We start from the raw sequence: 26,197 nt of genomic DNA, 5'->3' as shown, positions 1-26,197 counted from the left end.
GGCAGCTTCATGGGGAGGGGGCCAGCAGGGCAGCCTCAGCCTCTGGTCACCCAACTTTCCCTCTGCCCCGCAGCCACATCGGAGGACGAAGTGAATATGTGGATCAAGGGCTTGAACTGGTTGGTGACTGACACCATACAGGCGGCCACGCCACTGCAGATCGAGAGGTGGGTGTCCCGTCAGCCAGCCCAGCTGGCTCCTCGGAGTGTGTGTGTTGGGGGGGGGGGAGCCAGGCCAGGATGGGGGCTGGGGTGGTTCCCACCTTACGGGGAAGCTGAGGGAAACTCTAGGTGTCCTGTCACCCGGTCCGAGCCAGCTGGCCCTAGACCCACCTGGAGCTTTGTGCTTTGTCGCAGGTGGCTCCGGAAGCAGTTCTACTCCGTGGATCGGAATCGGGAAGACAGGTGAGTGTGGGGCCCCAGGAGTGCGCTGCCGTAAAGGAAGGCGGTCTCAGAACAGCTGGCTGCCTCGGTGTAGGAGCAGGGGCTGGGCCATCCCATAGGAGCTGGGTCATCCCTTAGGAGCTGACTCTGGGTAATCCCTGGGCAATAGCTCTTCCCAGAACAGAGCCACCTTCCTTCCTACAGGCAGTAAGGTCATCATTGTATGGAAAGAATGAACCCCTTGGGACCTCCTGACTAAGATTCCTGTGGGATCACCCAGAGGACCTGGAGGGCAAACAAGCCCCACCCACACCTTTTCTGTATTAAATTAGTTATTGAAAATAAATGGTATGGGTTGTTTACAGGAAACACACTTAAAGCAGGGAGATACATACAGAGTAAAGGTTAAAAGATTGGAGCAGAATCTATTATGCTTCAGGTAAAGCCAAAAAAGCCTGGGTTGCCATCCTTATATCAGATCAAGCAAAAGCAGAAATTGATCTAATTAAAAGAGATAAGGAAGGAAACTATATCCTGCTAAAAGGTAGCATAGACAATGAAGCCATATCAATACTAAACATACATGCACCAAGTGGTATAGCATCTAACTTCCTACAGGAAAAGTTAAGAGAGTTACAAGAAGAAATAGACAGCAAAACTATAATAGTGGGAGATCTCAACCTTGCACTTTCAGAATTAGACAAGTCAAATCACAAAACAAATAAGAAAGAAATTAAAAAGGTAAATAGAATATTAGAAAAACTAGGTATGATAGACCTTTGGAGAAAACTGAATGGTGATAGAAAGGAGTATACTTTCTTCTCTGCAGTTCATAGAACCTATACAAAAATTGACCATATATTAGGACATAAAGATCTCAAAATTAAATGCAGGAAGGCAGAAATAGTAAATGCCTTCTTCTCAGATCAAAATGCAATAAAAACTACATTCAATAAGAAGTTAGGGGTAAATAGACCAAAAAGTAATTGGAAACTGAATAATATCATCTTAAAGAATGACTGGGTGAAACAGCAAATTATAGAAACAATAATTTCACCCAAGATAATGACAATGATGAGACATCATACCAAAATTTGTGGGATGCAGCTAACGCGGTAATAAGGGGAAATTTTATATCTTTAGAGGCTTATTTGATCAAAATAGAGAAAAAGAAGATTAATGAATTGGGCCTGCAACTTAAAAAAGCTAAAAAAAGACCAAATTAAAACCCTCCCAACCAAAAACTAAACTTGAAATACTAAAATTAAAAGGAGAAATTAATAATATTGAAAGTAAAAAAAACTATTGAATTAATAAATAAAACCAAGAGTTGGTTTTATGGAAAAGCCAATAAAATAGATAAACCTTTGGTAAATTTGATCAAAAAAAAGAAAGAGGAAAATCAAATTGATAGTCTTAAAAATGAAAAGGGGGATCTTTCCACCAATGAAGAGGAAATTAGAGAAATAATAACGAGTTACTTTGCCCAACTTTATGCTAATAAATTTGATAACTTAAGTGAAATGGATGACTACCTCCAAAAATATAGGCTTCCTAGATTAACAGAGGAGGAGATATATTACTCCCATTTCAGAAAAAGAAATAGAACAATCAACTCCCCAGGAAAAAATTCTCAGGACCAGATGGATTTACATATGAATTCTACCAAACATTTAAAGAACAATTAGCCCCAATGTTATATAAACTATTTGAAAAAATAGGGGATGAAGGAGTCCTGCCAAACTCCTTTTATGACACAGACATGGTACTGATACTTAAACCAGGTAGATCGAAAACTGAGAAAGAAAACTATAGACCAATATCCTTAATGCATATTGATGCTAAAATCTTAAATAAGATATTAGCGAAAAGACTTCAGAAAATCATCCCCAGGATAATACACTATGACCAAGTGGGATTTATACCAGGAATGCAGGGCTGGTTTAATATTAGGAAAACTATTAGTATAATTGACCATATTAATAATCAAATTAATAAAAACCATATGATCATCTCAATAGATGCAGAAAAGGCATTTGATAAAATCCAACATCCATCCTACTAAAAATGCTTGAGAGTATAGGAATAAATGGACTTTTCCTTAAAATAGTCAGGAGCATATATTTAAGACCGTCAGTAAGCATAATGTGCAATGGCGATAAACTGGAATCTTTCCCAATAAGATCAGGAGTGAAACAAGGTTGCCCACTATTCACCATTACTATTCAATATTGAATTAGAAATGTTAGCCTCGGCAATAAGAGTTGAGAAAGAGATTAAAGGAATAAGAGTAGGTAATGAGGAAATCAAACTGTCACTCTTTGCAGATGACATGATGGTATACTTAGAAAACCCCAGAGATTCTAATAAAAAATTATTAGAAATAATTCACAACTTTAGCAAAGTTGCAGGATACAAAATAAATCCACATAAATCCTCAGCATTTTTATACAGCACCAACAAAATGTAACAGCAAGAGATACAAAGAGAAATTCCATTCCAAACAATGTCAAGAGCATAAAACATTTGGGAATCCATCTACCAAAAAAAAGTCAGGAATTATATGAGCAAAATTACAAAACACTTGCCACAAAAATAAAGTCAGATTTAAATAATTGGAAAGACATCCAGTGCTCAGTGGATAGGCTGAGCGAATATAATAAAGATGACAATACTCCCCAAGCTAATCTATTTATTTAGTGCTATGCCAATCAGACTCCAAGAAACTATTTTAGTGACCTAGAAAAAATAACAACAAAATTCATATGGAAGTATAAAAGGTCAAGGGAATTAATGAAAAAAAAGTCAGATGAAGGTGGTCTAGCTGTACCTGATCTAAAGCTATATTATATAGCAGCAGTCACCAAAACCATTTGGTATTGGCTAAGAAATAGAACGGTAGATCAGTGGAACAGATTAGGTACAAAGGACAAAATAGGGTACATCTATAGCAATCTAGTGTTTGACAAACCAAAGATTCCAACATTAGGGATAAAAATTCATTGTTTGAAAAAAACTGTTGGGAAAACTGGAAATTAGTATGGCAGAAATTAGATATGGATCCACACTTAACACCATATACCAAGATAAGATCAAAATGGGTCCATGATTTAGGCATAAAGAGGGAGATCATAAATAGATTAGAGGAACAGAGAATAGTCTACCTCTCAGACCTGTGGAGGAGGAAGGAATTTATGACCAGAAGAGAACTGGAGATCATTATTGATCACAAAATAGAAGATTTTGATTACATCAAACTAGAAAGTTTCTGTACAAACAATACTAATGCAAACAAGATTAGAAGGGAAGTAACAAATTGGGAAAATATTTTTAAAAGGAAAGGTTCTAATAAAAGTCTCATTTCCAAAATATAGAGAGAACTGACCCTAATTTATAAGAAATCAAGCCATTCTCCAATTGATAAATGGCCAAAGGATATGAACAGACAATTCTCAGATGATGAAATTGAAACTATATCCACTCACATGAAAGAGTGTTCCAAATCACTACTGATCAGAGAAATGCAAATTAAGACAACTCTGAGATACCACTACACACCTGTCAGATTGGCTAAGATGACAGGAACAAATAATGATGAATGTTGGAGGGGATGTGGGGAAACTGGGACACTAATACATTGCTGGTGGAGTTGTGAAAGAATCCAGCCATTCTGGAGAGCAATCTGGAATTATGCCCAAAAAGTTATCAAACTGTGCATACCCTTTGACCCAGCAGCGCTACTACTGGGATTATATCCCAAAGAAATACTAAAGAGCGGAAAGGGACGTGTATGTGCCAAAATGTTTGTGGCAGCTCTTTTTTTTGTAGCTAGAAACTGGAAGATGAATGGATGTTCATCAATTGGAGAATGGTTGGGTAAATTATGGTATATGAAGGTTATGGAATACTATTGTTCTGTAAGAAATGACCAGCAGGAGGAATATAGAGAGGCTTGGAGAGACTTACATGATGCTGAGTGAAATGAGCAGAACCAGAAGATCACTACACATTTCAACAACAATGCTGTATGAGGATGTATTCTGATGGAAGTGGAAATCTTTAACATAAAGAAGATCCAACTCACTTCCAGTTGATCAATGATGGACAGAAACAACTACACCCAGAGAAGGAACACTGCGAAAGGAGTGTAAATTGTCAGCACTACTGTCTATCTACCCAGGTTACTTATACCTTCGGAAGCTAATACTTAATGTGCAACAAGAAAATGGGATTTACACACATGTATTGTATCTAGGTTATATTGTAACACATGTAAAATGTATGGGATTGCCTGTCATCGGGGGGAGGGAGTAAAGGGAGGGAGGGGAAAATCTGGAAAAATGAATATAAGGGATAATGTTATTAAAAAAAATTACTCGTGTATATATGCTGTCAAAAATTTTATAATTATAAAATTAATAAAAAAAAAAAAAAAAAGGAAAATAAATGGTATGGGCCTTAAAGAGAGGACAGATTTGTGTTAAATGAATTTTAGGCACCTACTCCAGTGCAGGGAATTGGGGATATGGATAGAAATGAACTTTATCTCATACACTGCTGCTCCCTTTTTCCTCAGTAACATGTGTGTATGCACACATTCACACACACCTTTCTTCCTTCTAGCTCCTAAATCTCTGTAAAATTTTAACTTTTACTTTTTTAGTTTTATAAATAATTATGTATTATACATAATTATACATATAATATATAATTATAAATAAAAATATTATTTAAAATAGTTTTCCCTCTAATTACATTAAGCAGTTTTTTACATTAAAAAAAGTTTTGAGTTCCAAGCTCATTCCCTCTCCCCTCTGCCCTCCCTGAGGTGCCGAGCAATCAGATAAGGTTATACGAGCCTTTGAGTGCAGGCTGGCTTAGCTTGGGAGTTAGGTGAGTGGTTCTGATAGAATTGGTTGAAATGGTCTAAGTGGGGACTTGAATGGTAATTAAGAACATAGCCTATTGTGCTCTCCCTCCCTCATGAGTTTCCTCATCTAAAAAACGAGGACAGTAGCAGAGGGCTTCCCCGAGACCAGCTCTGACCTCCCCAGCTCTCACATTCAGGGGTTTCATGCTCCTTGTCCCTCTGCCAGTCAGGCACCTCCTCCTGTTCCTGGCCCTGGTCAGGGCCTTGTTAAGGGAGCCCTCGGGCGGGTGGGAATCGGGCCTGTGAATGGGCACTCGGCTCATGACCGCAGGGTGAAAGCGAGGGGATGTCTTTGTCTTCTCAGGATTTCTGCCAAGGATCTTAAGAACATGCTGTCCCAGGTCAACTACCGAGTCCCCAACATGCGGTTCCTGAGGGAGCGGTTGACGGTAAGCGTTGTTTCCCAGTTCATCGTGTCTGTCTGGGGCTGGCCAGCATTGTGAGCCCGGGCCCGAACCCGCTCTGACAGAGGAGGCTCCAGCTGGGCGGATTGGTGCACACGCTGCCCCCCAGGAGGAACCTGGGAGGAAGGAGAGGGAGCTGAGTTTTCCCTTACATTTCACTGTCTCCCTTCTCCCCGACACCCTTTGACCTTGGTCACTCCTGCGATGACCCATGGGCTTATGCTTTGCCAGGACCTGGAGCAACGGAGCGGGGACATCACCTATGGCCAGTTTGCACAGCTCTATCGCAGCCTCATGTTCAGTGCCCAAAAATCGGTGAGAACTGCTCTGGAACTGCCGCCCTTTCCCAATTCACCTCCAGCATTCTGTCTTTGGAAATCCCTCCGGACCCCCTCACTCCATACGAATGTAACCCCAGGTCCTGATTGCTTTGTAGCCACCTCCATTCAGTTGAATTGAATAAACATTTATTAAATACCTACCATAGGGGAAAAGCATCTATTTAGTGCCTGCTGTATGTCAGGCCCCATGCTCAGCATTTTACAAAGATTATTTTGTTTGATCCTCAGCAAATCTTTAAAAATAATAATGTCTCGCACTTATATAACACTTTAAAGTTTATAAAGTGCTTTACAGATATCTCACTTAATCCTTACAACAATCCTGGCGAATAGATGCTATTATGATTCCCATTTTATAGATGAGGAAACTGAGGCAGACGGGTTAAGTAACTTGCAGGTATTTGAGGCAGGATTTGAATTCAAACCTGGGCCCTGCCAGCCTAGGGTTCTGTCGCTGCCATGTTAGTATAGGAAAGACACTACAGGCAAAGCTTTTGGCCTCCGCTTTCTCACCTGTGAGACAAGTCTTGGACTAGCTAATCTCCTGAGTTCCCGACTGACAGTCTGTGATTCTCAGACACTAGAATACGAGGGGACTCCCGTTAGGACCAACCCTAACCCTGGAAGCCATTTCCTACAAGTCTATTTCTGCCTTCCCCACCTCCAATTCCTGGGGCATCTTTGAGCCCCTTCCCCTAATTTGGCTGTCTCCCACAGATGGACCTTCCCTTCCTGGAAGCCAGCACCCTGAGGTTTGTGGGGTGGGGTGCTTCCCTTCCCTTCTCCTGGTGGGGTGGGCTGGGATGGGGGAGAGGGGAAGGAGGAACTGGGGAGAAGGATGGAACCCTCATACGATTAAGATTCCCCTAGAGCCCTGGCTGCTCAATGGCTTCCCAGGGAAACGGGGACGCTGCTCTGTAGGTGCAGTACACGGATCTAACGCACAGTGCGTGATGTAGACAGAGTACAGGATTTGGATTCAGAGGTTTAAATCCCACTCCTGTCACTCAGTATATGACTTGGGGAAAGTCGCCCATCTCATTTTCCCCACTCTTAGACTAGATCTCGGGGTCCCTTTCTGGCTGGAGTGGGCTGAAACCCTAATCTCCCTCTCTTTTTCCTGTCTGCAGGGGCGGGGACCGACCCAAGCTCTGCAGAATTTCCCTGTCGGAGTTTCAGCAGTTTCTCCTGGAATATCAGGGGGTATGGGGGGGTCCAAGGGCCAGGGAGGAGTGGAGGAGGAGAGGGCCCCCCACGTTGTAGGAGATGACCTTGAGCTTGCCTGACTGGGGAGTGACATTCTGTGTGGAGGCCGGGATCGAGGGATGGCCGTGGTTGTCGTGTGGCCCTGCTTTGGAGGGTTTTAGGAGCGAGGTGATTCTGAGGGGGGCAGGCAGGGCCTTCGGAGCACCCCGTCCTCATCTCAAGGCTCCGGGGCGGAGAGCGGGCTGGCCTGGGAGGTCTGAGTACCCTACGCCGGCCCTTCCCCCGCAGGAGCTGTGGGCCACTGACAGGCTGCAGGTGCAGGAGTTCATGCTCAGCTTCCTCCAAGACCCGCTTCGGGAAATCGAGGAGCCTTACTTCTTCCTGGATGAGGTGAGGCCCTCCCAGAGTCTGTGACTGCTGGCTTGAATGCCTGCGTCACAGGGAGCTCCCTATCTTCCGTGGAAATCTGTTTGACGGCCCTAGTTATATCAGCAGGTTCTTTCTTATATATATCGAGAGACAACCGCCGTAGCTTTTCCTCCTAGGTTATAATTGAGTTAAGAGCTATCACTTGTACAGTGCTTTAAAGTTGTGAACCACTGTAGAAAGTGTCCTGTTTTATCCTCACAACGTTCTGGGAGCTGGGGGTGTTGCTTATCTGCGCTTCGTGGATGGGGAACCGTGCGGCGCGGCACGGAAGGGCTCAGGCTGCGTGTGAAGCTCGGTTGTTCCGAGTCTGGGCTCTGCCCTCTCATTGGCCGCCTGTGCCTTTGGGTGGGACAGATTCCCTCTTTCATGTGACGTTCCCGGGACTTTCGCCGCCGCCTGGGCCCAGAGCTCCTGCCCAAAGAGGCTTCCTACGAGGGGAGCAGCCGGATCCTGCAGATAGGAGGGTGGGGCCTCGGGGAGCAGCCTCTTCCCCCCAGGTCTCGGTAGCCTGTGGCCCGCCCCGCAGCACCTTGCCCTGCCACACTCCTTGCTGGGAGCCTCAGCCCGGACTGTCTTTTGGAGATAGTATTCACACTGCTGGGAATTTAATTATTTTCCCCATCTGTTTTGGGGCAGTTTGTTACCTTCCTGTTTTCCAAAGAGAATAACATCTGGAACTCCCAGCTGGATTCGGTGTGTGCAGACACCATGAACAACCCTCTGTCTCAGTACTGGATCTCTTCATCTCACAACACGTGAGGACCTGGGAATGGGGGGGGGTCTCTCGTCCCAGCATCACTTTCCCCCTGTCTTTCTTCTCCCTCGCTCTGGCCCGGGAGGAGGCTGGGTGATGGCTCAGGGGCAGGGCCTGCCCCGTGGCCACCCCAACCCCCCCTGTGCGCAACAGGTACCTGACGGGGGACCAGTTCTCCAGCGAGTCCTCCTTGGAGGCCTACGCGCGGTGCCTCCGAATGGGCTGCCGCTGCATCGAGCGTGAGTCGGGGCGGGAAGGGGGCGAGGGATGGGGAGGAGGGGGACATCTGTCCGGCGGGCCCCTTAGCTGCTGCCCTTCCTGGGCCCAACCACCTTGTCTCTCCCCTTGAAGTGGACTGCTGGGACGGGCCGGACGGGATGCCGGTCATTTACCACGGGCACACCCTCACCACCAAGATCAAGTTCTCCGATGTTCTGCACACCATCAAGGAGCACGCCTTCGTGACCTCGGAGTGAGTGGGGGGAGGGGGGCTGGGACCGCCAGGCAGGGGTCGGGGGGAGGGGGGCCTGTCTCCCCTGCTCCCGCCGGGTCACTGAGACTCGGCGCCCACGGCCGCCTCTGCTCATAGACACGAGAGCCGGAAGAGACCGAAAGGGCGTCCAGCCCCGGCCCGCGCGGCTGTCCCAGTCCTTCTCCGGGGTGGGGAGCCGACTTCACGGGGGTCCTAGGAGGACGGAAAGTTGTGGGAATCCCTGGCCCTGCTGCGCTGCCCTCTGTGCCTGTTGATTTGTCGCTCTGATTCTCAGTTTTTCCATCTGTGAAATGGAATTGGATCAGATGATTATTTAGAGCTTTTCCAGCTCTAGTGGTCTGTGGGATTTGCCCGAAGTCACACAAATTAGTGGCAGAGCAGAACACTGAGCGCAGGAGTCTTGGCTCCCCATCAGCACTCCGGCTCACGGGGCTGGCTCTCCTGCCATCCGAGTCCTGCATTTTTGACCTGTTTATCTTGTGCGTTACTGGCCACGTTGACTTAGAAGCCACAAGTGACCATTATCTATCTTGTGTTGTATTTATGTATATATTTTTGTTAAACATTTCCCAATTAATCTGGTTTATATTTTCTTTCACCCATCTCCTTTCTTTCTGTTTATTATTCCTTGTGTAATTGCCACAATAGGCTTTAACAGGTATTCCTGACTCCAGTCTCTCCTCATCCAATCCCTTCTGCCCATACCTGCCAGTGTGGACTTCCTAACGCTCAGCCACTTCCTCTCCGTACGCCTCAGTTTCTTCATCTTTAAAATGGGAGACTTAGTCTAGATCATTGCTAATGTCCTTTTCAGTAATAACTTGGTCTTGTTCCTTCCTTAGTTCCTGTCCTGCTAGGGGGTCCAGTTCTCAGAATCGGCCTAGATTTCTTAGCCATTTCTTACCCCTTATTCCAGTCATTTTCCCAGTATTGCCAATTAACCATAATAATGGTGTTGATAATTCTTTCACGATATGTAAGTGATAGTGAGGATGATCTTTCATTATTTATATAACAGTAATGGTGATGACCGTTGTAATAATACAAATGGCTACCATTTAGATGGCACCTTTAATGTGCTGGGCCTTATGCTAAATAATTTACAAATATCTCATTTGATTTTCACAAAAACCTTGCAAGGTAAGTGCCGTTATTATCCCCATTTTACAGTTGAGGAAACTGAGGCAAATAGGCGCAGTGATTTACTGAAGGACATAAAGCTGGTAAATGCCTGAAACTGGTCTTCCGGTCTCCAGCTCAGCACTCTGTCCATTGCGCCACCTAGCTGCCTGATAGAGCTTATATCCATCATCCCTCTCACAAGGCCACCACCTGGTCCTGGTCCTTCTCACCTCTTTCCTCCAATAGCCTCCTAATTGGTCTTTCACTCTTTGGGCTTTCTCCTCTCCAAAACAAATTTCACAGAACTCTCTGTGTGTGTGTGTGTGTGTGTGTGTGTGTGATTATTTTTTAAAAAATTAAATATACATATTTTTAAAAATTACAAATTAAAAACAACCAAAAAACCCTTATTATAAACATGCCTTGTTCAACAAAACACATTCTATATGAATCCTGAATAAATGGTTTTTCATTGCATTGATTAGAATTCTAAAGTCTTCCAAAGTTATTTTTTAAAATAATTTTTAATGATGTTGTGTAATTGTTTAAGTTGTTTCCTTAGTTCTGTTCACCTTACTCTATATTGGTTCATGATGGTTTTTTCCATTTCCTCTAAAGCTACTCATTTTATGTTATACCCATTTCCACTTTTTTGGCTACTATGGAAAGAGTTGCCATAAATATATATATTTTTAACATATAGTTTCTTGAGGCAGCTAGGGGGCGCAGTGGATAGAGCACCAGGCCTGAATTCAGGAGGACCCGAGTTCAAATCTGGTCTCAGACGCTTAACACTTCCTAGCTGTGTGACCCTGGGCAGTCACTTAACCTCAATTGTTTCAGCAAAACAACCCCTAAATATATGGATTCTTATCCTCTTTTTTTGATCTCTTTAGGCTGAGAAGTAATAAAGCTGGGTCAAACTGTCTACAAACTTTAGGAGTTTTTTGGACCTAATTGCAAATTAATTTCCATAGGTTCATCAAAAACACACCAGTGTCCTTGTTTTCCTTCCCACAGTCCCTCTAGCACTTGTCCTTTTTGCTTATTTTATAAATGTCATATGGCACCTGAGTTTTAATTTCCATTTCTCTAATTATTAGCCATTTAGAATATTTTTATGTGATTATTGAGAATTTGCCTGTTCGTACCATGATTTTCCTACAGTATAGGTCTGGCTGATTTTGGCTCTCCTGCTCAACTAACTCCAGGGGAATTTCTCTTGCTCCAGGATCTAAACCAAATTACTTTGTATTGTTTTTAAGGCCTTTCACAGTCTTGCTCCAGCCTGTTCTTTTACATGTCATATCACTTTCCTTCACACTCTCTATTCCTAATGAACCTGCCTTATTGCTGTTCCCTGTCCCTGACATTCAGTCTCCCATTTCTGGACCTTTGCCTCCTTGCCTAATCCTTGTAGAATCCCTCGTGTCCTTTTTTAAAAACTCAGATGAAGTACTTAGAGCATCCTACAAGCAGTCCATCCCATCTGTAGGGCAGATATTTTGTATTTGCTTCCTCAGTATAATGCAAATTTTTTGAGGAAAGGGACTGAGTCCTTTTCATCTTTGCCTTGCTGGCATTTAGATTAATGGCCTGCATGTAGTAGGTGCTTAATAAATGCTTGTCCAATGATAGTGTAAAGGACAGAGCAGTCTGGCATCTCCCTGAGTTTCCAGCCTTAGCTTGCATTGGTCTGTTTTTATAAAATAGTGATACAAGGATGCCCTAGGTGGCCAAGTGGATTGAGGGTTAAATTTAGAGTCTAGGAGAACTAAATTCGAATCCTTCCTTGAGACACTTGAGAACTTTTTGATGCTGGTCAGCCTTAGTTTCCTTATGTGTCAGTTAGGGATGATAAGAATAGATTGTATAAGCTCAAATGAGATAACATGTGTAAAGCACTTGAGAAACTTTGTAAGGCACTATAAATATGTTAGCTCTTGTTATTATCGTTCCCAGTGTCCCCTGCCCATCTCCCATTCGTGTCTTTTTTATCTTGCCTGCTTGAAATACCCCCTTTTCCCACCCCATCCTCTTCCTCTATCCCCTCCTCTAAGCCCGTTTTAGCTTCCTTCATGAAGTATCCCCTGACTACAGTGTGCTGATTATAGACAGAGCCCTGTGCTGAATGGGGGGGGGGGAGGGCGCAGTAAGCTTCGAGTCTTTCTGCCTCTGCCAGCCCCAGGAGCTCTTGTGCAGTCACCCCTGCTTCCCCCGGCCTGCCCCTTGTTGGTCAGTCATCTCAGTTTGTATCTGACTCTCTGTGATCCCCATTTAGGGGTTTTTTTGGACAAAGGTCCTGGGCTGGTTTGCCATTTCTGTCTCCAGCTCGTTTTACAGACGAGGAAACTGAGGCAAACAGTTAAGTGGTTTGCCCAGGATCACACAGCTAAGGAAGCGTTTGAGGCTGGATTTGAACTCATGAAGATGAGTCTTGATTACTCCAAGCCCAGCGTTCTATCTGCAGCTGCACCTAGCTGGCCGAACCAGCCCCGATCGGTGTTCTCTTCCTCCTTCGGTGCCCCTGGCACTGTGTGCTCCCCTCTCCCATGCTGAGTGTGCCCTGATTTGGGGCTATGTGCCGTGTATCCCAGGCGAGACCACGTCCCTCCCCTTCTCCCCTTCAGCAGGGCTGAGCCTGGGGGGGACCTAACCTGATTCTGGCCCCCACCTTCCTGAACCAGGTACCCCGTGATTTTGTCCATTGAGGATCATTGCAGCATTGCTCAGCAGAGAAACATGGCCCAGTACTTCAAGAAAGTGTTTGGCGACACGCTTCTCACCAAGCCCGTGGACATTGCGGCTGATGGTCTGCCTTCGCCCAACCAGCTCAAGAGAAAAATCCTTATCAAGGTATCTGTGTGGTAGGCAGGTCTCGGGGGTGGGGGGTGGGTAGAGAAGGGAGCAGGCAGGAGGACGTAGGAGCGGGGGACGAGGTGACGAAAGGACGGAGGAGAAGGAGGAGGCCCTCCAGTTCCCAAGGCTTCCTTTCCCTTCCTGGCCCTGTTGGGGGCCAGAGTTGTCAGACTGAGCCTGGCCTGGGCCGACCTCGTTGGGGCGCCAGTGATCCTTGCAGAGCTACAGGCAGGCCGAGGAGCCAGACCCTGCCTGTCAGGGACTTTTGGCCTTACAGGGTGAGGTTTTCTAGCAAACTGTCAGAAGGTAGGGGGGAATATCGGGTGAGCAAGGATTCTGGCCCCTTCTGCAGCACAAGAAGCTGGCCGAGGGCAGTGCCTACGAAGAGGTGCCCACGTCGGTGATGTACTCAGAGAACGACATCAGCAATTCCATCAAGAACGGCATCCTCTATTTGGAAGACCCCATTAATCACGTGAGAGTTGGGCCGGGGCCACGGGAAAGAAAGTGGTCCAGGACGGTGTAGTTACTGTAGTAATGTGAACTAGATTTAAATCCCAGCTATGCTATTTAATACCTATATAACCTCGGGCAATATACTTATATAACCTGAGGAGTGCAGGGACCCTCTTCAGATCTTGGATAAGGATCATGAGGGCAGTGAGGAGCCAGGGATCTTGGGGGGGGGGACGTGGGGGCAGTGAGGAGCCAGGGATCTTGGGGGGGGACGTGGGGGCAGTGAGGAGCCAGGGATCTTGGGGGGGGGGCGGGGGGGTAGTGAGGAGCCAGGGATCTTGGGGGGGGGACATGGGGGCAGTGAGGAGCCAGGGATCTTGGGGGGGGCATGGGGGCAGTGAGGAGCCAGGGATCTTGGGGGGGGATGTGGGGGTAGTGAGGAGCCAGGGATCTTGGGGGGGGCAGTGAGGAGCCAGGGATCTTGGGGGGGGACATGGGGGCAGTGAGGAGCCAGGGATCTTGGGGGGGGGACGTGGGGGCAGTGAGGAGCCAGGGATCTTGGGGGGGGATGTGGGGGTAGTGAGGAGCCAGGGATCTTGGGGGGGGCAGTGAGGAGCCAGGGATCTTGGGGGGGGGACGTGGGGGCAGTGAGGAGTCAGGGATCTTGGGGGGGGGCGTGGGGGCAGTGAGGAGTCAGGGATCTTGGGGGGGGGACGTGGGGGCAGTGAGGAGCCAGGGATCTTGGGCACTTGGGCAGGGATCATGGGGTCAGTTAGAGGTCGTTGGTGACTTTGTCCTGTGTTCCTCAGGAGTGGTACCCACACTATTTTGTACTGACCAGCAGCAAAATCTATTACTCAGAGGAGACCAGCAGTGACCAGGGCAACGAGGACGAGGAGGAGCCGAAGGAGGTGGTGATGAGCTGGGCCCAGAGGGTCGGAGATGGGAGTGGGGAGGTGATGGAACACGGAAGCTGGAAATCAGCTGACCGGACGAGCCCCAGAGGGGAGTGAGGGGTGAAATGTCCCTGCCCTGCCTCCCCCAGGTGAGCAGCAGCGCCGAGCTACACTCCAGCGAGAAATGGTTCCATGGGAAGCTAGGGGCCGGTCGGGACGGGCGCCACATCGCCGAGCGGCTGCTTACCGAGTACTGCATCGAGACCGGAGCCCCCGATGGTTCCTTTCTGGTTCGGGAGAGTGAGACCTTTGTTGGGGACTACACCCTGTCCTTCTGGTAAGGCTGCCCTGCCCCATCGTCTCTGGGAACATCCTCCCTCCATTCAGACTCTGCCTTAGAGCCAGGCTCCGAGGCGCGGGACCCGGAGTTCTGTGAGGGAGCGTCACAGACGAGCAGTGCTTGGCGGAGCTGGCACGGCCACCCTCAGACCCCTCCCCCAGCATGTTTCCCGGGGCCTCGGGATTCTGGCGTCCCGGGCCAAGGGCTGAAGGGAAGGGCCTCGGGAAGTTCTGAGCCTGATGTCTTTGGGCTTCCTGATGCTCTCCCTGCCTCCCTCAGGCGGAATGGGAAGGTGCAGCACTGCCGGATCCACTCGCGTCAGGACGCGGGCAGCCCCAAGTTCTTCCTGACAGACAACCTGGTGTTTGACTCGCTCTATGACCTCATCACCCACTACCAGCAGGTGCCGCTGCGATGCAACGAGTTTGAGATGCGCCTTACGGAGCCCGTGCCTCAGACTAACGCACACGAGAGCAAAGAGTGAGGGCCAGCCCGATGGGAACGAGGCTTGGAGGGGCCGCTTTGAGGGAGCGTGGTGGAGAGCGGGGGACCGTCCTGTCAGTGGACGGTGGAGCGCATTAACCTGGGGCCCTACCTGCAGGTGGTACCATGCCAGTCTGACCCGAGCCCAGGCGGAGCATATGTTGATGCGGGTACCCCGGGACGGGGCCTTCCTCGTGCGAAAGCGGAGCGAGCCCAACTCCTATGCCATCTCCTTCCGGTAAGGCCCTAGTGGGGTGTGGGGAAAGGTGTCTGGGCCAGAGAGACTGCCAGAGAGGGAGGGGCTTTGGAGGTGGGTGAGCAGGGGACCGTGAGGTACTGGCCTGGAGCTCTGCCTCTGTGTGGGTGGGGGGAGGTGGGACAAGGTTGAGAGGAGTCTGAGTCTTGTCAGGGACTGCAAGCCCAGGAGGGGGACAGGTGGTCCTGGGCCTATGTTCAGGCATTCAGTCAGCCACATTTATTAAGTGTAGATCTACAATTTTTTAAAAAGATGTTTAAGGGTCAGTCGGTATATTTTTATCTTTGGAGGCAGTTGGGATTAAATGACTTGCTTAGGGTCACACAGCTAGGAAGTGTCTGTCTGAGGCTATATTTGAACTTGCACCTGTTTAAACTATAGTGATAGGTTTCCTGTCTTGGGGAGGAGAGAGGTGAGGGAAAGAAGGAAAAAAATTCGGAACACAAAGTTACAAAAATGAATGTTGATATTTTAACATGTTATTGGATTACTTTCTGTCTAGGAGAAGGGATTGGGGAAAGGAGGAAGAAAAAATTTGGAATACAAGGTTTTGCTAGGGTAAATGTTGAAAACTATCTGTGCATGTGTTTTGAAAATTAAAACTTTTTAAAATTAATTATTGAATTAAAATTGAATTTAAAAAATTATTTAAAAACTAAAACATGTTGAAAATTCTCTTTAAATGTAAAATACGGTTGAACTTAGGTCCCCCTGACTCCAGAGCTGGTGTTCCATTCACTGTGCCATTTAACTGTCCTGTTACAAATGATTAAACATGAAATTATCTCTAATCTCAAGGAGTTTATTTTTTAATGAACTAAAAAACAAGAACATGTATAAGTATTTATAGCAGAAGTAGAGAACAAATGTCAGTAGGTAGAGGGTAATTGGGGAGGAAGGGGGAGACAAATATTAGGAGGCATCAGAACAAGCTTCAAAGCTTCATGTAAAAGAGTTGCTTGAACCTGTTATTTGAGTGTTAGAGGCCAGAGAAAGGAGAGAGGATGTTAAGGGCCTAAGAGATGGGTAGAGCAAAGACAAGGAGATGGGAGGATATGTGCCACATTCGGATGTGATCATGCAGTGCCAAGGTGGGGCGATTCTGTGGAGAGTTGAGCTATTGTCTCACTGACCCCTCAGGGCAGAAGGGAAGATCAAACATTGCCGGGTCCAGCAGGAGGGGCAGACAGTGATGCTGGGGAACTCCGAGTTTGACAGCCTTGTAGATCTCATCAGTTACTACGAGAAGCATCCACTGTATCGAAAGATGAAGCTCCGGTACCCCATCAATGAGGAGGCACTGGAAAAGATGGGCACGGCGGTAAGAGCGGGACACCTGGGAAGGCAGGGAGGATTGGGAAGTGATGGCCTGGGCTGGGGAGGCATATGAGAACTTGAAGAAGGCTGGGAATCTGTGAGTGTAGGGCCTGGGGGACATAAGAGCACTGGATAGGGAGATGGTTTTGAAATTAAAAAGTAATAAAACCAAAAATTTTTTAAAAGTAGCATCTTGTACAGTAGCTGATTTGGGAGCATCTAGTGATGGCTGGGAGAGGCCATGAATAGCAGGAAGCAACAAGAAAGCCCATGGATGGCCAGTGGGGCTTAAGCTGAGTCAAGCAGGTTTGGATTGGTGATGAAGGGGAGGATAGGACCCACAAATAGTCCAAGGCAATCAGGCAGTTAGGAGTGAAGAAGAGGAGGCAGAAATGGAATTGATTTTTAGGGAAAATGAGAGATGATACCAAGATTTCAAACTTGAGAGAACAGTGCTGATACTATCATCAGAAATAAAGAAACTCGGAGGGAAGGCAGGTCAGTCTGGGGTAGCAAACAGCTTCATATTTGACATTGATTCTGAAGTGTTGGATCTTATCTCACTAATAGTTGGAAGTACATCTGTGGAGTTCTGATTTAGAGGCAAAGACTTGGGACTCATTTGTGTTGAGTATCAAAGTCATGCAAATGGATGAAATGGTCAAGGGAGAGGATGTAGAGAGAAAATTAAGGGCAGGGTTGAGGGAAATCACTTTAGGGAGTGGGAGAAAGATGAGAAAATGGGAAGAGAGACCAAGGACCAGCATTCTGAGCGGAAGGGAGCCAAGAGAAGTGTGAGTTTGAAGAAGATGAGTGTATGTGCTTACCACGAGAGGGGCAAGATGAGACCAGAGATCTTGCTGCACCTGATAGGAAGTCACTTTCTTTTCAGGAACCTGACTATGGAGCTCTGTATGAAGGACGTAATCCAGGTTTCTACGTGGAGGCAAATCCTATGCCAACTTTTAAGGTAAAGAGTTCTAGGTGGCACAGGGGATCCTGTGGTAGACTTGGAATCAGGAAGACTTATGTCCAAATCTTTCGTACACAATTACTTAGCTGTGTGACCTTGGGCAAGGCAATTGCTCTCAGCCTGTTTCCTCATCTATAAAATAAGAATAATAATAGCACCAACCTCATGGGGATGTGGTGAGGATCAGACAAGTCAACACGTATAGTATTTTGTAAACCTGAAAATGCTAGGTTAGCACTTAACTATATTAGAGGCTATCACCTTGACATTGTTCCCCATGGCCTCTCGTTCAAACTCTTTCCAGGGACTGGGGATCCCTTCTTGAGACCTCCCTTTCCCCTGGGCTAGCGCTAGTCTGATAGCTCGTGGTTGCCTTTGGGTTATCTTGTGGAGTTGAGAGATAAGTGGGGAGATTTCCCATAAGGGTAGGTGACTTGCATTTCTTCTTTTCTTCCCTTCCTTCCCCACACTTGCCCATACCTGAACTTCTGATGTTGGAGAGATTACAGACTTGTAGTCAATATTCAGCTTCTCCTTCTTTGGAAGGTGTACTGGTAGAACAGCACTGAGCAAAAGTGTTCCTAGGAAACCAGAAGATGATTTTTCAGGATGGTTAAAGAGGGTTCTTGTTCTGAGAAGGGTTACTTAATTGAGAGGCTATATCTGGCTCTGAGATAGTGTCACCTTCTGAGGCCGAGGATCTTCTTCGGCCAAGCCCTTAGCAGGTAACTTTTAAAAAATGATAATGATAATAATAGCTTTTTATTTTTCAAAATACTTGCAAAGATAGTTGTGTTTGAACATTTTTTTCTTCCCATCTCCCCATTCCCCTGGACAGCTAGTAATTCAGTATAAATTAAACATGTGCATTTTTTCTAAACATATTTTCACATTTATCATGCTGTGCAAAAAAAAAAAAAAAAAATCAGGTCAAAGGGGAAAAAATGAGAAAACAAAAAACAAACAACAAAAAACAGGTGAACATACTGTGTTATGATCCACATTCAGTCTCCATAGTTCTCTCTCTGGATGCGGATGGCACTTTCCATCACTAGTCTATTGGAACTGGCCTGAATCATCTCATTGTTGAAAAGAGCCTCATCCATCAGAGTTGATCATCATATATTCTTGTTGCCGTGTATAATGTTGTCTTAGTTCTACTCACTTCACTCAGCATCAGTTCATGTAAGTCTCTCCAGGCCTCTCTGAAATCATCCTGCTGGTCATTTCTTACAGAACAATAATATTCCATAACATTCATATACATAACTCATTCAGCCTTTCCCCAAATGAGTTTACAAGTTCTTGCCACAACAAAAAGGGCTTGAGCAGGTAAAAGTCTTGAAGCTTAATCTTCTTCCTCTGGAGCTGATTGAGGACTCAGTTGCTCCTAAACACCAAAGTCCTCTTACTGGGCAGTCTCAACTAGACGTCTTAGTCCCAGTTTCTGACATATGCCAATCAAAATAGCTTACATCTATAGGTAGAAGGAGAAGGTTCATTAAGATCAAATCTCTTATTAAGAGATGAGCTATATCAAATCCTTGATTTTTCATTTTAAAGCAAAAGAAGAAATAGACTTGGAGAGACAAAGGGACTAGCTCAAGGTCACATAGGTAATAAGTAGCAGAGGCGGATTTTGAATCTAGGCCCTCTGGCTCCAAATCAGGGTCTTTCCCTTTACATAGTCCTGCCTTTCCTAGGCTACTGGGGTAGAGGGGACTTAGAACTTACGAATATGTTTTCTGTCTACTTATTTATATGTGTTTGGAGTTATGCATGCAGGTGAGTGATTGCTCTCACATGTGAAGGAGAGACCCGATGGAGAGTCAGTCCATCAGCATTGTCAGCTGGCTACAGTGAAAATAGTATGGAATTTGGAAGCAGGACCTGGGCTTGCCCAGTCTGCTCTAAGTCCTGACAAGGCCTTTCTCCTCTCTTGGCCTACATTTCCTCCTCTGCAAATTGAGAGGCTTGGTTAGACCAGATGGCCTCTCTTTGTGAAATGAGGAGGTTGGACAAAACCACCTTTCAGATCTTTCTCTTGTGGCTTTTAAATCCTGTGACAGCAGCACAAGGTTAGGCCATCAGCTTTCCAGGCTGTACAGAGTTCCTCCAGGGGGATCCTCCAGCCAAACCCAGCTTAGCTAAACTCAGTTTTTTCCCTTGAAGTTTTTGTTCTTCATTTAAGTAGTGAACAATGTGGAAGCATGTTGGTGTTCCCAGTTTGGAGGCCATTGAATTTCCCTGCCTCTGCAACCTAAGACGCATTTTCTGAACACAGATCCCTCTTTCTCTACCAGGGCTTGTTAGGGGCAGGGTCCTTGTCCCCTCTCCTTTTTGACCAGCCCCCCTGTCTCCCCAGTGTGCTGTCAAAGCCCTCTTTGACTACAAGGCACAGCGGGAAGATGAGCTGACCTTTACGAAGAGTGCCATCATCCAGAATGTGGAAAAGCAGGAGGGAGGCTGGTGAGTCGGTGCTGTCTGGCAGGTTTCTTTTTTCCCCAGACTATCCTAATTCGGATGATCTCTACCTTGCCCTCTTGGACTAAGAGTTCTGATAGTGGGAAGGGTTGAGTGGGTGGTTGCTTCCCAGAAGGCTGAGAACTGGGTCCACAGTTGAGAAGGCAATGGGAGTCATGGGGTCTACTGCCTATAGGTCTGGACTCTTGCCTGTGTGATTATGCCCAAGTAAATAAATACCTGCACTTACTTAAAATTACACCAGCTTTCCAACTGGGTGCTAGCATTCTGTACTGGACAGAGCTGTCACAAGGCATGAGGAAAGGGGAGATAGGGAGGTGGCTAGGGTGGCCATTCATCCAACATGTGGTCTGAGTCCCATGTGCCAAGTTTCCAGATTTGCTGTCTGTCTGCAGGTGGAGGGGAGACTACGGAGGGAAGAAGCAGCTCTGGTTTCCATCCAACTATGTGGAAGAGATGGCCAATCCTGCCACTTTAGAACCTGAGAGGGAGGTGAGACCCCAAAGGTCCTGTGCGCATGCATGCACAATCCCTGTTCCTCCCCAGCCCCCAACTTGGCACGAGTCAGTAGGTCACACCCCATGATGTGTCTGTACACATGCAGAACAACATGGAGGTTGACAAACTGATGATCACTGGAGCTTTGTTCTTTACAGCAGTTGGATGAGAACAGTCCCCTGGGAGATCTGCTCCGTGGAGTCCTGGATGTGCCCGCCTGCCAGATTGGTAAGCCCTGGGCCGTGTCCGTGCTTGTTCTGGATCAGCCCCCTCGGCTACAGTCTCCTGTGTGTCATGTTCTTATCTAGACTTCTGTGTGCGGGTCTGTTTTGTGGGGCTAAGGAGCTTGGGAGAAGGGCTGGATAGACAAGTCCTTCAGGCGCTGATCTGTTTTCTCTTTTGGGCTTTTGCCTTGTAGCTATCCGCCCCGAGGGGAAGAACAACCGACTCTTTGTGTTCTCGATCAGCATGGCGTCCATTGCCCATTGGTCCTTGGATGTGGCTGCCGATTCCCAGGAGGACCTACAGGACTGGGTGAAAAAGATCCGAGAGGTTGCCCAGACTGCGGATGCCCGGGTGAGGGACACGGAATATGGGAGTGACTGTGTGGGTCCTGGTGGCGGCTGGATGGTCATGTACTCATTTTAGCTCATAGTGTTTAAGGGATGGGGAGGTTGTGGGGAGGAGTGAGCAGATGAGAGCCAGACTTTGGTGTCTTCTCTAAAGGGAGAGAGTTTTTGGAGGGCTGGTCCTGGTCATGTTCTCACACTGGGTCTTACTGCATCTCTCTGCTGCATAGCTCACAGAGGGAAAGATGATGGAACGAAGGAAGAAGATCGCCTTGGAGCTGTCTGAACTTGTCATTTACTGTCGGCCCGTCCCCTTTGACGAGGACAGTGAGTATGGGACGAACGAGGCGGGAGCAGCCGTGCGGGTCACCGCTGCCGTGCGTGAGCAGGCTGGGGGGTACGTGGGCGGTGCTGGGCGGTGACTGTTGGTGCCAGTGACTGTGCAGTAGGAATGTTTGGGGCAGACAGTGGCCCCGAGTCAGGCTCTGCCCCGGCGTGGCTGGCATAGGTGGTGGGGCCAGGGCTCGGCTGTGATGGCTCTTTTTGTCTATGGCACGGGTCGGTAAGATCCCACCGGCCAAGTCAGTGACCTTGTCCTCACACATTCCCAGAGATCGGCACCGAGCGGGCCTGTTACCGGGACATGTCGTCCTTCCCTGAGACCAAGGCTGAGAAATACGTGAATAAGACCAAAGGCAAGAAGTTCTTGCAGTATAATCGGCTTCAGCTGTCACGCATTTACCCCAAGGGCCAACGGCTGGACTCTTCCAACTATGACCCTTTGCCCATGTGGATTTGTGGCAGCCAGCTTGTGGCCCTCAACTTCCAGACTCCAGGTGAGGGAGCGTGTTGGCAGTTCTGTCTTAGAGCTCTAACTCCCATGTGTGAGGGTGGTGGCTTTAGGGATTTTGCTTCCCCTTTTCCCACTAATTCTGAACTAAGAGGTCCAAAGGTCATTTGAGTTCACTATAGTTAAATTAATTTCTTCTAGACAAACCCATGCAGATGAACCAGGCCTTATTCATGTCCAGTGGGCGCTGTGGATATGTGATGCAGCCAAGCAACATGCGAGACGAAGCCTTCGACCCCTTTGACAAGTGCAGCTTGCGTGGGATAGAGCCGTGCGCGGTCTGCATTGAGGTGGGCAGGGCGAGTGAGCTCAGAGAGGGCTGTCGCCATCTGCCCGGCAAAGGCCGCTCAGGGCAGCAGCGTGGGGTGCCCGGGCCCGGGCATCGGTCCGCGGCCTAGGCCCACCTCACGTTGGAGCACGCTGTGGGTCCGTTAGAAAAGTCTGGCCGGCGCAGGAGTGCGGGTTTGGAGTCTGACTTGGAGGATAAACCCTATCATGTGGCGTCTCATAGTATGGGCCCTAACTGGAAATAGAGCAAGCGCGGTGGGTCTTAGAGAGGTTCGCAGAAGGTTTCAGCAGAGCGGGCGGGAGAGGGGACGGCGGTGAAGAAAGAAGCAGGAAGTAGAGGGAGCTGAGTCCTGGAGGTGCCACATACAGGAATGACGACTCCCACCTCCGTGCTGCTGTACAAGTGCTGTTCTCACAACTGTCCTGGGAGGGGCTACAGACGCTATCTCCAACTAACAGAGGAGGAAATGGAGAGCTTAGAAAGTCAACTTCCACGTGGCCTTACCTTCTGAGGCCGGACCGTGGCGCGGTCCGAAGGCAATGCCATCTTGTAGGGTTGGGGGGTTAGAAGGGGGGTTAGAAAGGAGGTTAAAAGTCAGGTCCAGTTTCCTTTTATGATGAGGAAAAAAAGACTGGGAGAAGGGAGCTTACCTGCCAGAGGGCAGACTAAGTGTTCTGACTCCTGGCGCGGGGCCTCGCCGGGCGTGGCCCGTCCTTCCGGGGTGCCCTGTGCGGGGGAGGGCAGCCCGCCGCCACAGCTGGTGAAGGCCCCGCAAGGGTGGTAGGTGTGAGGGCGGCTGCTGGGCCTCCTGGGAGTCCGTCTCGGGTGAGATGCTTCTTGGGGTGAGGACGTGCTCGGGAGGAAGTGCGCTTTCGAACCCCGGCTCCCGATCCAGGAAGCCCCCTCCCACCATCACAGTCTCCGTCTGTCCCTGTGGCACTTCAGGAGACTTTCAGGGCCCCTCCCCCACGTGAACATTGCCTAGTGCTGCCAGGCAGGCTTCCTTAGGGTAAATCCCACAGGGGCCATCGAGGATCGGGCTGGGCGGACACGAGAGACATGGAAGGGAGGCGGGGAAGGAGCCTCTTACTGTTGGTGGGGGAGGAGAAGCACCTGCCCATTATTGAGCAAGGGAAAGGGCTCAGGTGGGCAAAGTCTGTGGACTGTGGTCCTCCCCTAGAGAAAGTCAGGGGAGCTGGGAGGGAGCACGACAGGGCGGAGCTGCGGGAGCCTGGCACAGGCCGGCCTGGAGGAGGCTGCTGGGACCGCAGCAGCAGCTTCTTTAGGCCCCAGCAGAGGGCGTCTCCAGCCGTGGGGCCTCCCCGCTTGTACACGTTTGGCCCAGGACCGCCCGGGCGCCTGGTCCCGGGGCTGGGCCTGCCGGGTGTGCGTGGCCGGAGCTGGCCCAGGGCTGGGCCTGGAGTTAACACTTGCACCTGCTGGGGACGCGGGCTTCCAGCCTCTGAGTCACAGCAGAGCCTGGCCAAAGCCGTCCTCCGAGGGGGGGCCGGCGGGGGGGGGGCCGTCTGTGGGGGAGCGGAGCCGAGCCATCTCTGCCCCGCCTAGGTCCTGGGGGCCCGGCACCTCCCCAAGAACGGCCGAGGCATCGTGTGTCCTTTTGTGGAGATCGAGGTGGCCGGGGCCGACTACGACAACATGAAGCACAAGACGGAGTTTGTGGGTGAGGGCCAGGTGGGGGGCGCCCAGGACCAGCACCTCCCGCTGGCTTCGTCCCTGACGCCTGGGCGCTGTTGGGGGGGTCGTGGCCCTCAAGGTCAGGTCCGCCTCACTGGTCAGCGGCACTTTCTCTCTGGGTCTGCGCCTCTCTGGGGAGAGTCATGTGCCCAGTCTGGGCTAAGTGAAGAGCCCCCACCCCCCAGCCTTTGCTTCATTTCCCTTCCCCCAGCTTCCCAAACATTGGGCACAAGTTAGAGCTCGAAAATCCTTGGGAGGCAGGGGGAGATATCTGTCCCAAAGGAAGCTTGCTTAGAGGTAATGCTCCTCTTCCTTCTGGTCCCAAGAACGGCCTCAGAAAAGGGGCTCACTAATGACCTGAGTCCCTTAGCTCTCTGACCTTTTCCCCCGACGGGATTCTCCCATGTAGTGGGTTCAAGGGACTGGGGGAGGGGGCCCCAGAAGCCAGATGGCGATGCTGATTACCGGCTCCTGCCCTTTCTACTTTCCAGTGGACAATGGTCTGAACCCCGTTTGGCCAGCAAAGCCCTTCCACTTCCAGATCAGTAACCCCGAGTTTGCTTTCCTGCGCTTTGTGGTGTATGAAGAAGATATGTTCAGTGACCAGAATTTCTTGGCTCAGGCCACCTTCCTGGTGAAAGGCCTAAAGACAGGTAAGAGCTGGGGGGAGGGGAGCCGGCCCATTCGGGGAACCTTCAGCGACCTGTAAGGTTCTCTTTTCTCTCTTTTGACGACCAAGTCACAAGGATCGTCACTTAGCCCACTGAGATAGTGTTGGAAGCCATGGCTTAGCTCCTTTTTGCTCTTTAGGAAAACCTCCCGGGCCGTAGCTAGGGGTGGTGCCCACAGAACTTTTATAACTAACACCCACTTGCAGGGGTGGGCCGGGGTACGTACACCTGGTAGGACAGGTCTGGAAACGCCCCCCCGACCCCCAAACGCCTCCCCATTTGTCTTCATTATGAAGCCTGAGCTCCCATTTCATCCTTTGGGGTCGTCACCTGGCACTGCACCCTCAGAAATGAGCTCGTGTTTGGCTCTTAGTTGTTGACAGTTCTTTCAGATGCTAAGCTTCCCGGTAGCACCAGCGTTAACACTGAGGATGCTTTATGAGCAGGTACCCGGGAGAGGGCTGGCCTCTGTGATGTCACTGACACTTTCAGAGGAATTAACCCTTGTTTTTCCTCTGACAGCCAAGCTGAAGTCGTGGGAAGAGTCAGTCAGAGGGTCCTGGGATGGACAGCATGGGGGGATTCTTTCTCTGGTGGCCCAGGCTCGGACAGAGCCACGCCCAGCTCCGCGTGAGGGCGGGCTGGGGGGGGAGGCGGCCCGGACCCCGGGAGCATGCTGCCTCGGGCAAGCTCACACGTGGCTTGGGTGCCCGTTGGTTTCAGGATACAGAGCGGTGCCTTTGAAGAATAACTACAGTGAAGACTTGGAGTTGGCCTCTCTGCTTATCAAAATAGATATATTTCCTGCCAAGGTACTGCTGCCCCGCTGAGCTGCAGAAGGGACCTTAAAAACCCCAGGTGGTGTCAGAAGGAAGGAAGAGAAGGCTCCAGACGGGGTGGAGAGCGGGGCGGGGACAGCCTGGCCTGAGCACATGCTTTGGCTCTTATTAGAGAAGACTTGGGGGAAGGGTCTGTCCTGGAACCCTCAGAGGCTGTAGCAGGTTGTATGTGGGGGGCTTCTTCCTAAAGCAGGAGAACGGGGAGGTCAGTCCCTTTGGCAGCTCGTCATTCCGAGAACGGGGGTCTGAATCTTCAGGCCAGCTGCTCCACGGACGAGCCCGGGAGGGCTCCTTTGAAGCTCGCTACCAGCAGCCGTTCGAGGACTTCCGCATCTCCCAGGAGCACCTGGCAGACCACTTTGACAACCGGGAACGAAGGTGACAGCAGCATCTGCTTCTGGCTTCCCACTCCCTCCTCTTGGGCTGGGAGGGAGAAGCAAGAATGCAGCCAGGGCACTCGGGACTGGCCTGGATTTTCTGGTTCCCCATTTCCCAACAGGTTCTTTCCTCATTTGCAAAGGCTTGGACAGCGTGAGCCGAGGCAGCCTCATGCAGCTTCAGTGATCAGGGGCAGCCCTTAAGCCAGATTTCATTCGAGGCAGCCTGGATGCCAGGATACGTAGCCCTTTTTGCTAAAACTGACCTGTCCCAGGGTATACA

The 26,197-nt window shown here is 49.0% G+C and overlaps 1 protein-coding gene across 5 annotated transcripts in view; it reads left to right on the top strand.

The window, feature by feature from the left end:
- Positions 1-26,197, top strand: part of PLCG1 (phospholipase C gamma 1) — a 64,605-nt gene that overhangs the window by 34,853 nt on the left and 3,555 nt on the right. For 4 of the 5 annotated variants that reach the window (XM_074292637.1, XM_074292640.1, XM_074292638.1 and 1 more), the window contains exons 5-33: positions 74-167; positions 357-404; positions 5,618-5,702; positions 5,949-6,032; positions 6,776-6,810; positions 7,189-7,261; positions 7,553-7,654; positions 8,330-8,448; positions 8,601-8,686; positions 8,799-8,919; positions 12,750-12,918; positions 13,274-13,396; positions 14,187-14,288; positions 14,423-14,610; positions 14,893-15,093; positions 15,215-15,334; positions 16,493-16,673; positions 17,562-17,639; positions 20,008-20,111; positions 20,522-20,618; positions 20,783-20,852; positions 21,043-21,200; positions 21,424-21,520; positions 21,805-22,029; positions 22,185-22,333; positions 23,899-24,013; positions 24,519-24,680; positions 25,422-25,510; positions 25,728-25,915. In XM_074292637.1, the coding sequence (XP_074148738.1) occupies positions 74-167; positions 357-404; positions 5,618-5,702; positions 5,949-6,032; positions 6,776-6,810; positions 7,189-7,261; positions 7,553-7,654; positions 8,330-8,448; positions 8,601-8,686; positions 8,799-8,919; positions 12,750-12,918; positions 13,274-13,396; positions 14,187-14,288; positions 14,423-14,610; positions 14,893-15,093; positions 15,215-15,334; positions 16,493-16,673; positions 17,562-17,639; positions 20,008-20,111; positions 20,522-20,618; positions 20,783-20,852; positions 21,043-21,200; positions 21,424-21,520; positions 21,805-22,029; positions 22,185-22,333; positions 23,899-24,013; positions 24,519-24,680; positions 25,422-25,510; positions 25,728-25,915 (3,463 nt within the window). The remainder of the gene's footprint in view (positions 1-73; positions 168-356; positions 405-5,617; positions 5,703-5,948; positions 6,033-6,775; positions 6,811-7,188; positions 7,262-7,552; positions 7,655-8,329; positions 8,449-8,600; positions 8,687-8,798; positions 8,920-12,749; positions 12,919-13,273; positions 13,397-14,186; positions 14,289-14,422; positions 14,611-14,892; positions 15,094-15,214; positions 15,335-16,492; positions 16,674-17,561; positions 17,640-20,007; positions 20,112-20,521; positions 20,619-20,782; positions 20,853-21,042; positions 21,201-21,423; positions 21,521-21,804; positions 22,030-22,184; positions 22,334-23,898; positions 24,014-24,518; positions 24,681-25,421; positions 25,511-25,727; positions 25,916-26,197) is intronic. The other variant, XM_074292641.1, reaches the window with a different exon arrangement.

Source organism: Sminthopsis crassicaudata, chromosome 2 (assembly GCF_048593235.1).
Source record: "Sminthopsis crassicaudata isolate SCR6 chromosome 2, ASM4859323v1, whole genome shotgun sequence".
NCBI lineage: Eukaryota > Metazoa > Chordata > Mammalia > Dasyuromorphia > Dasyuridae > Sminthopsis > Sminthopsis crassicaudata.
This window is presented reverse-complemented; position numbering and strand designations above follow the sequence as displayed.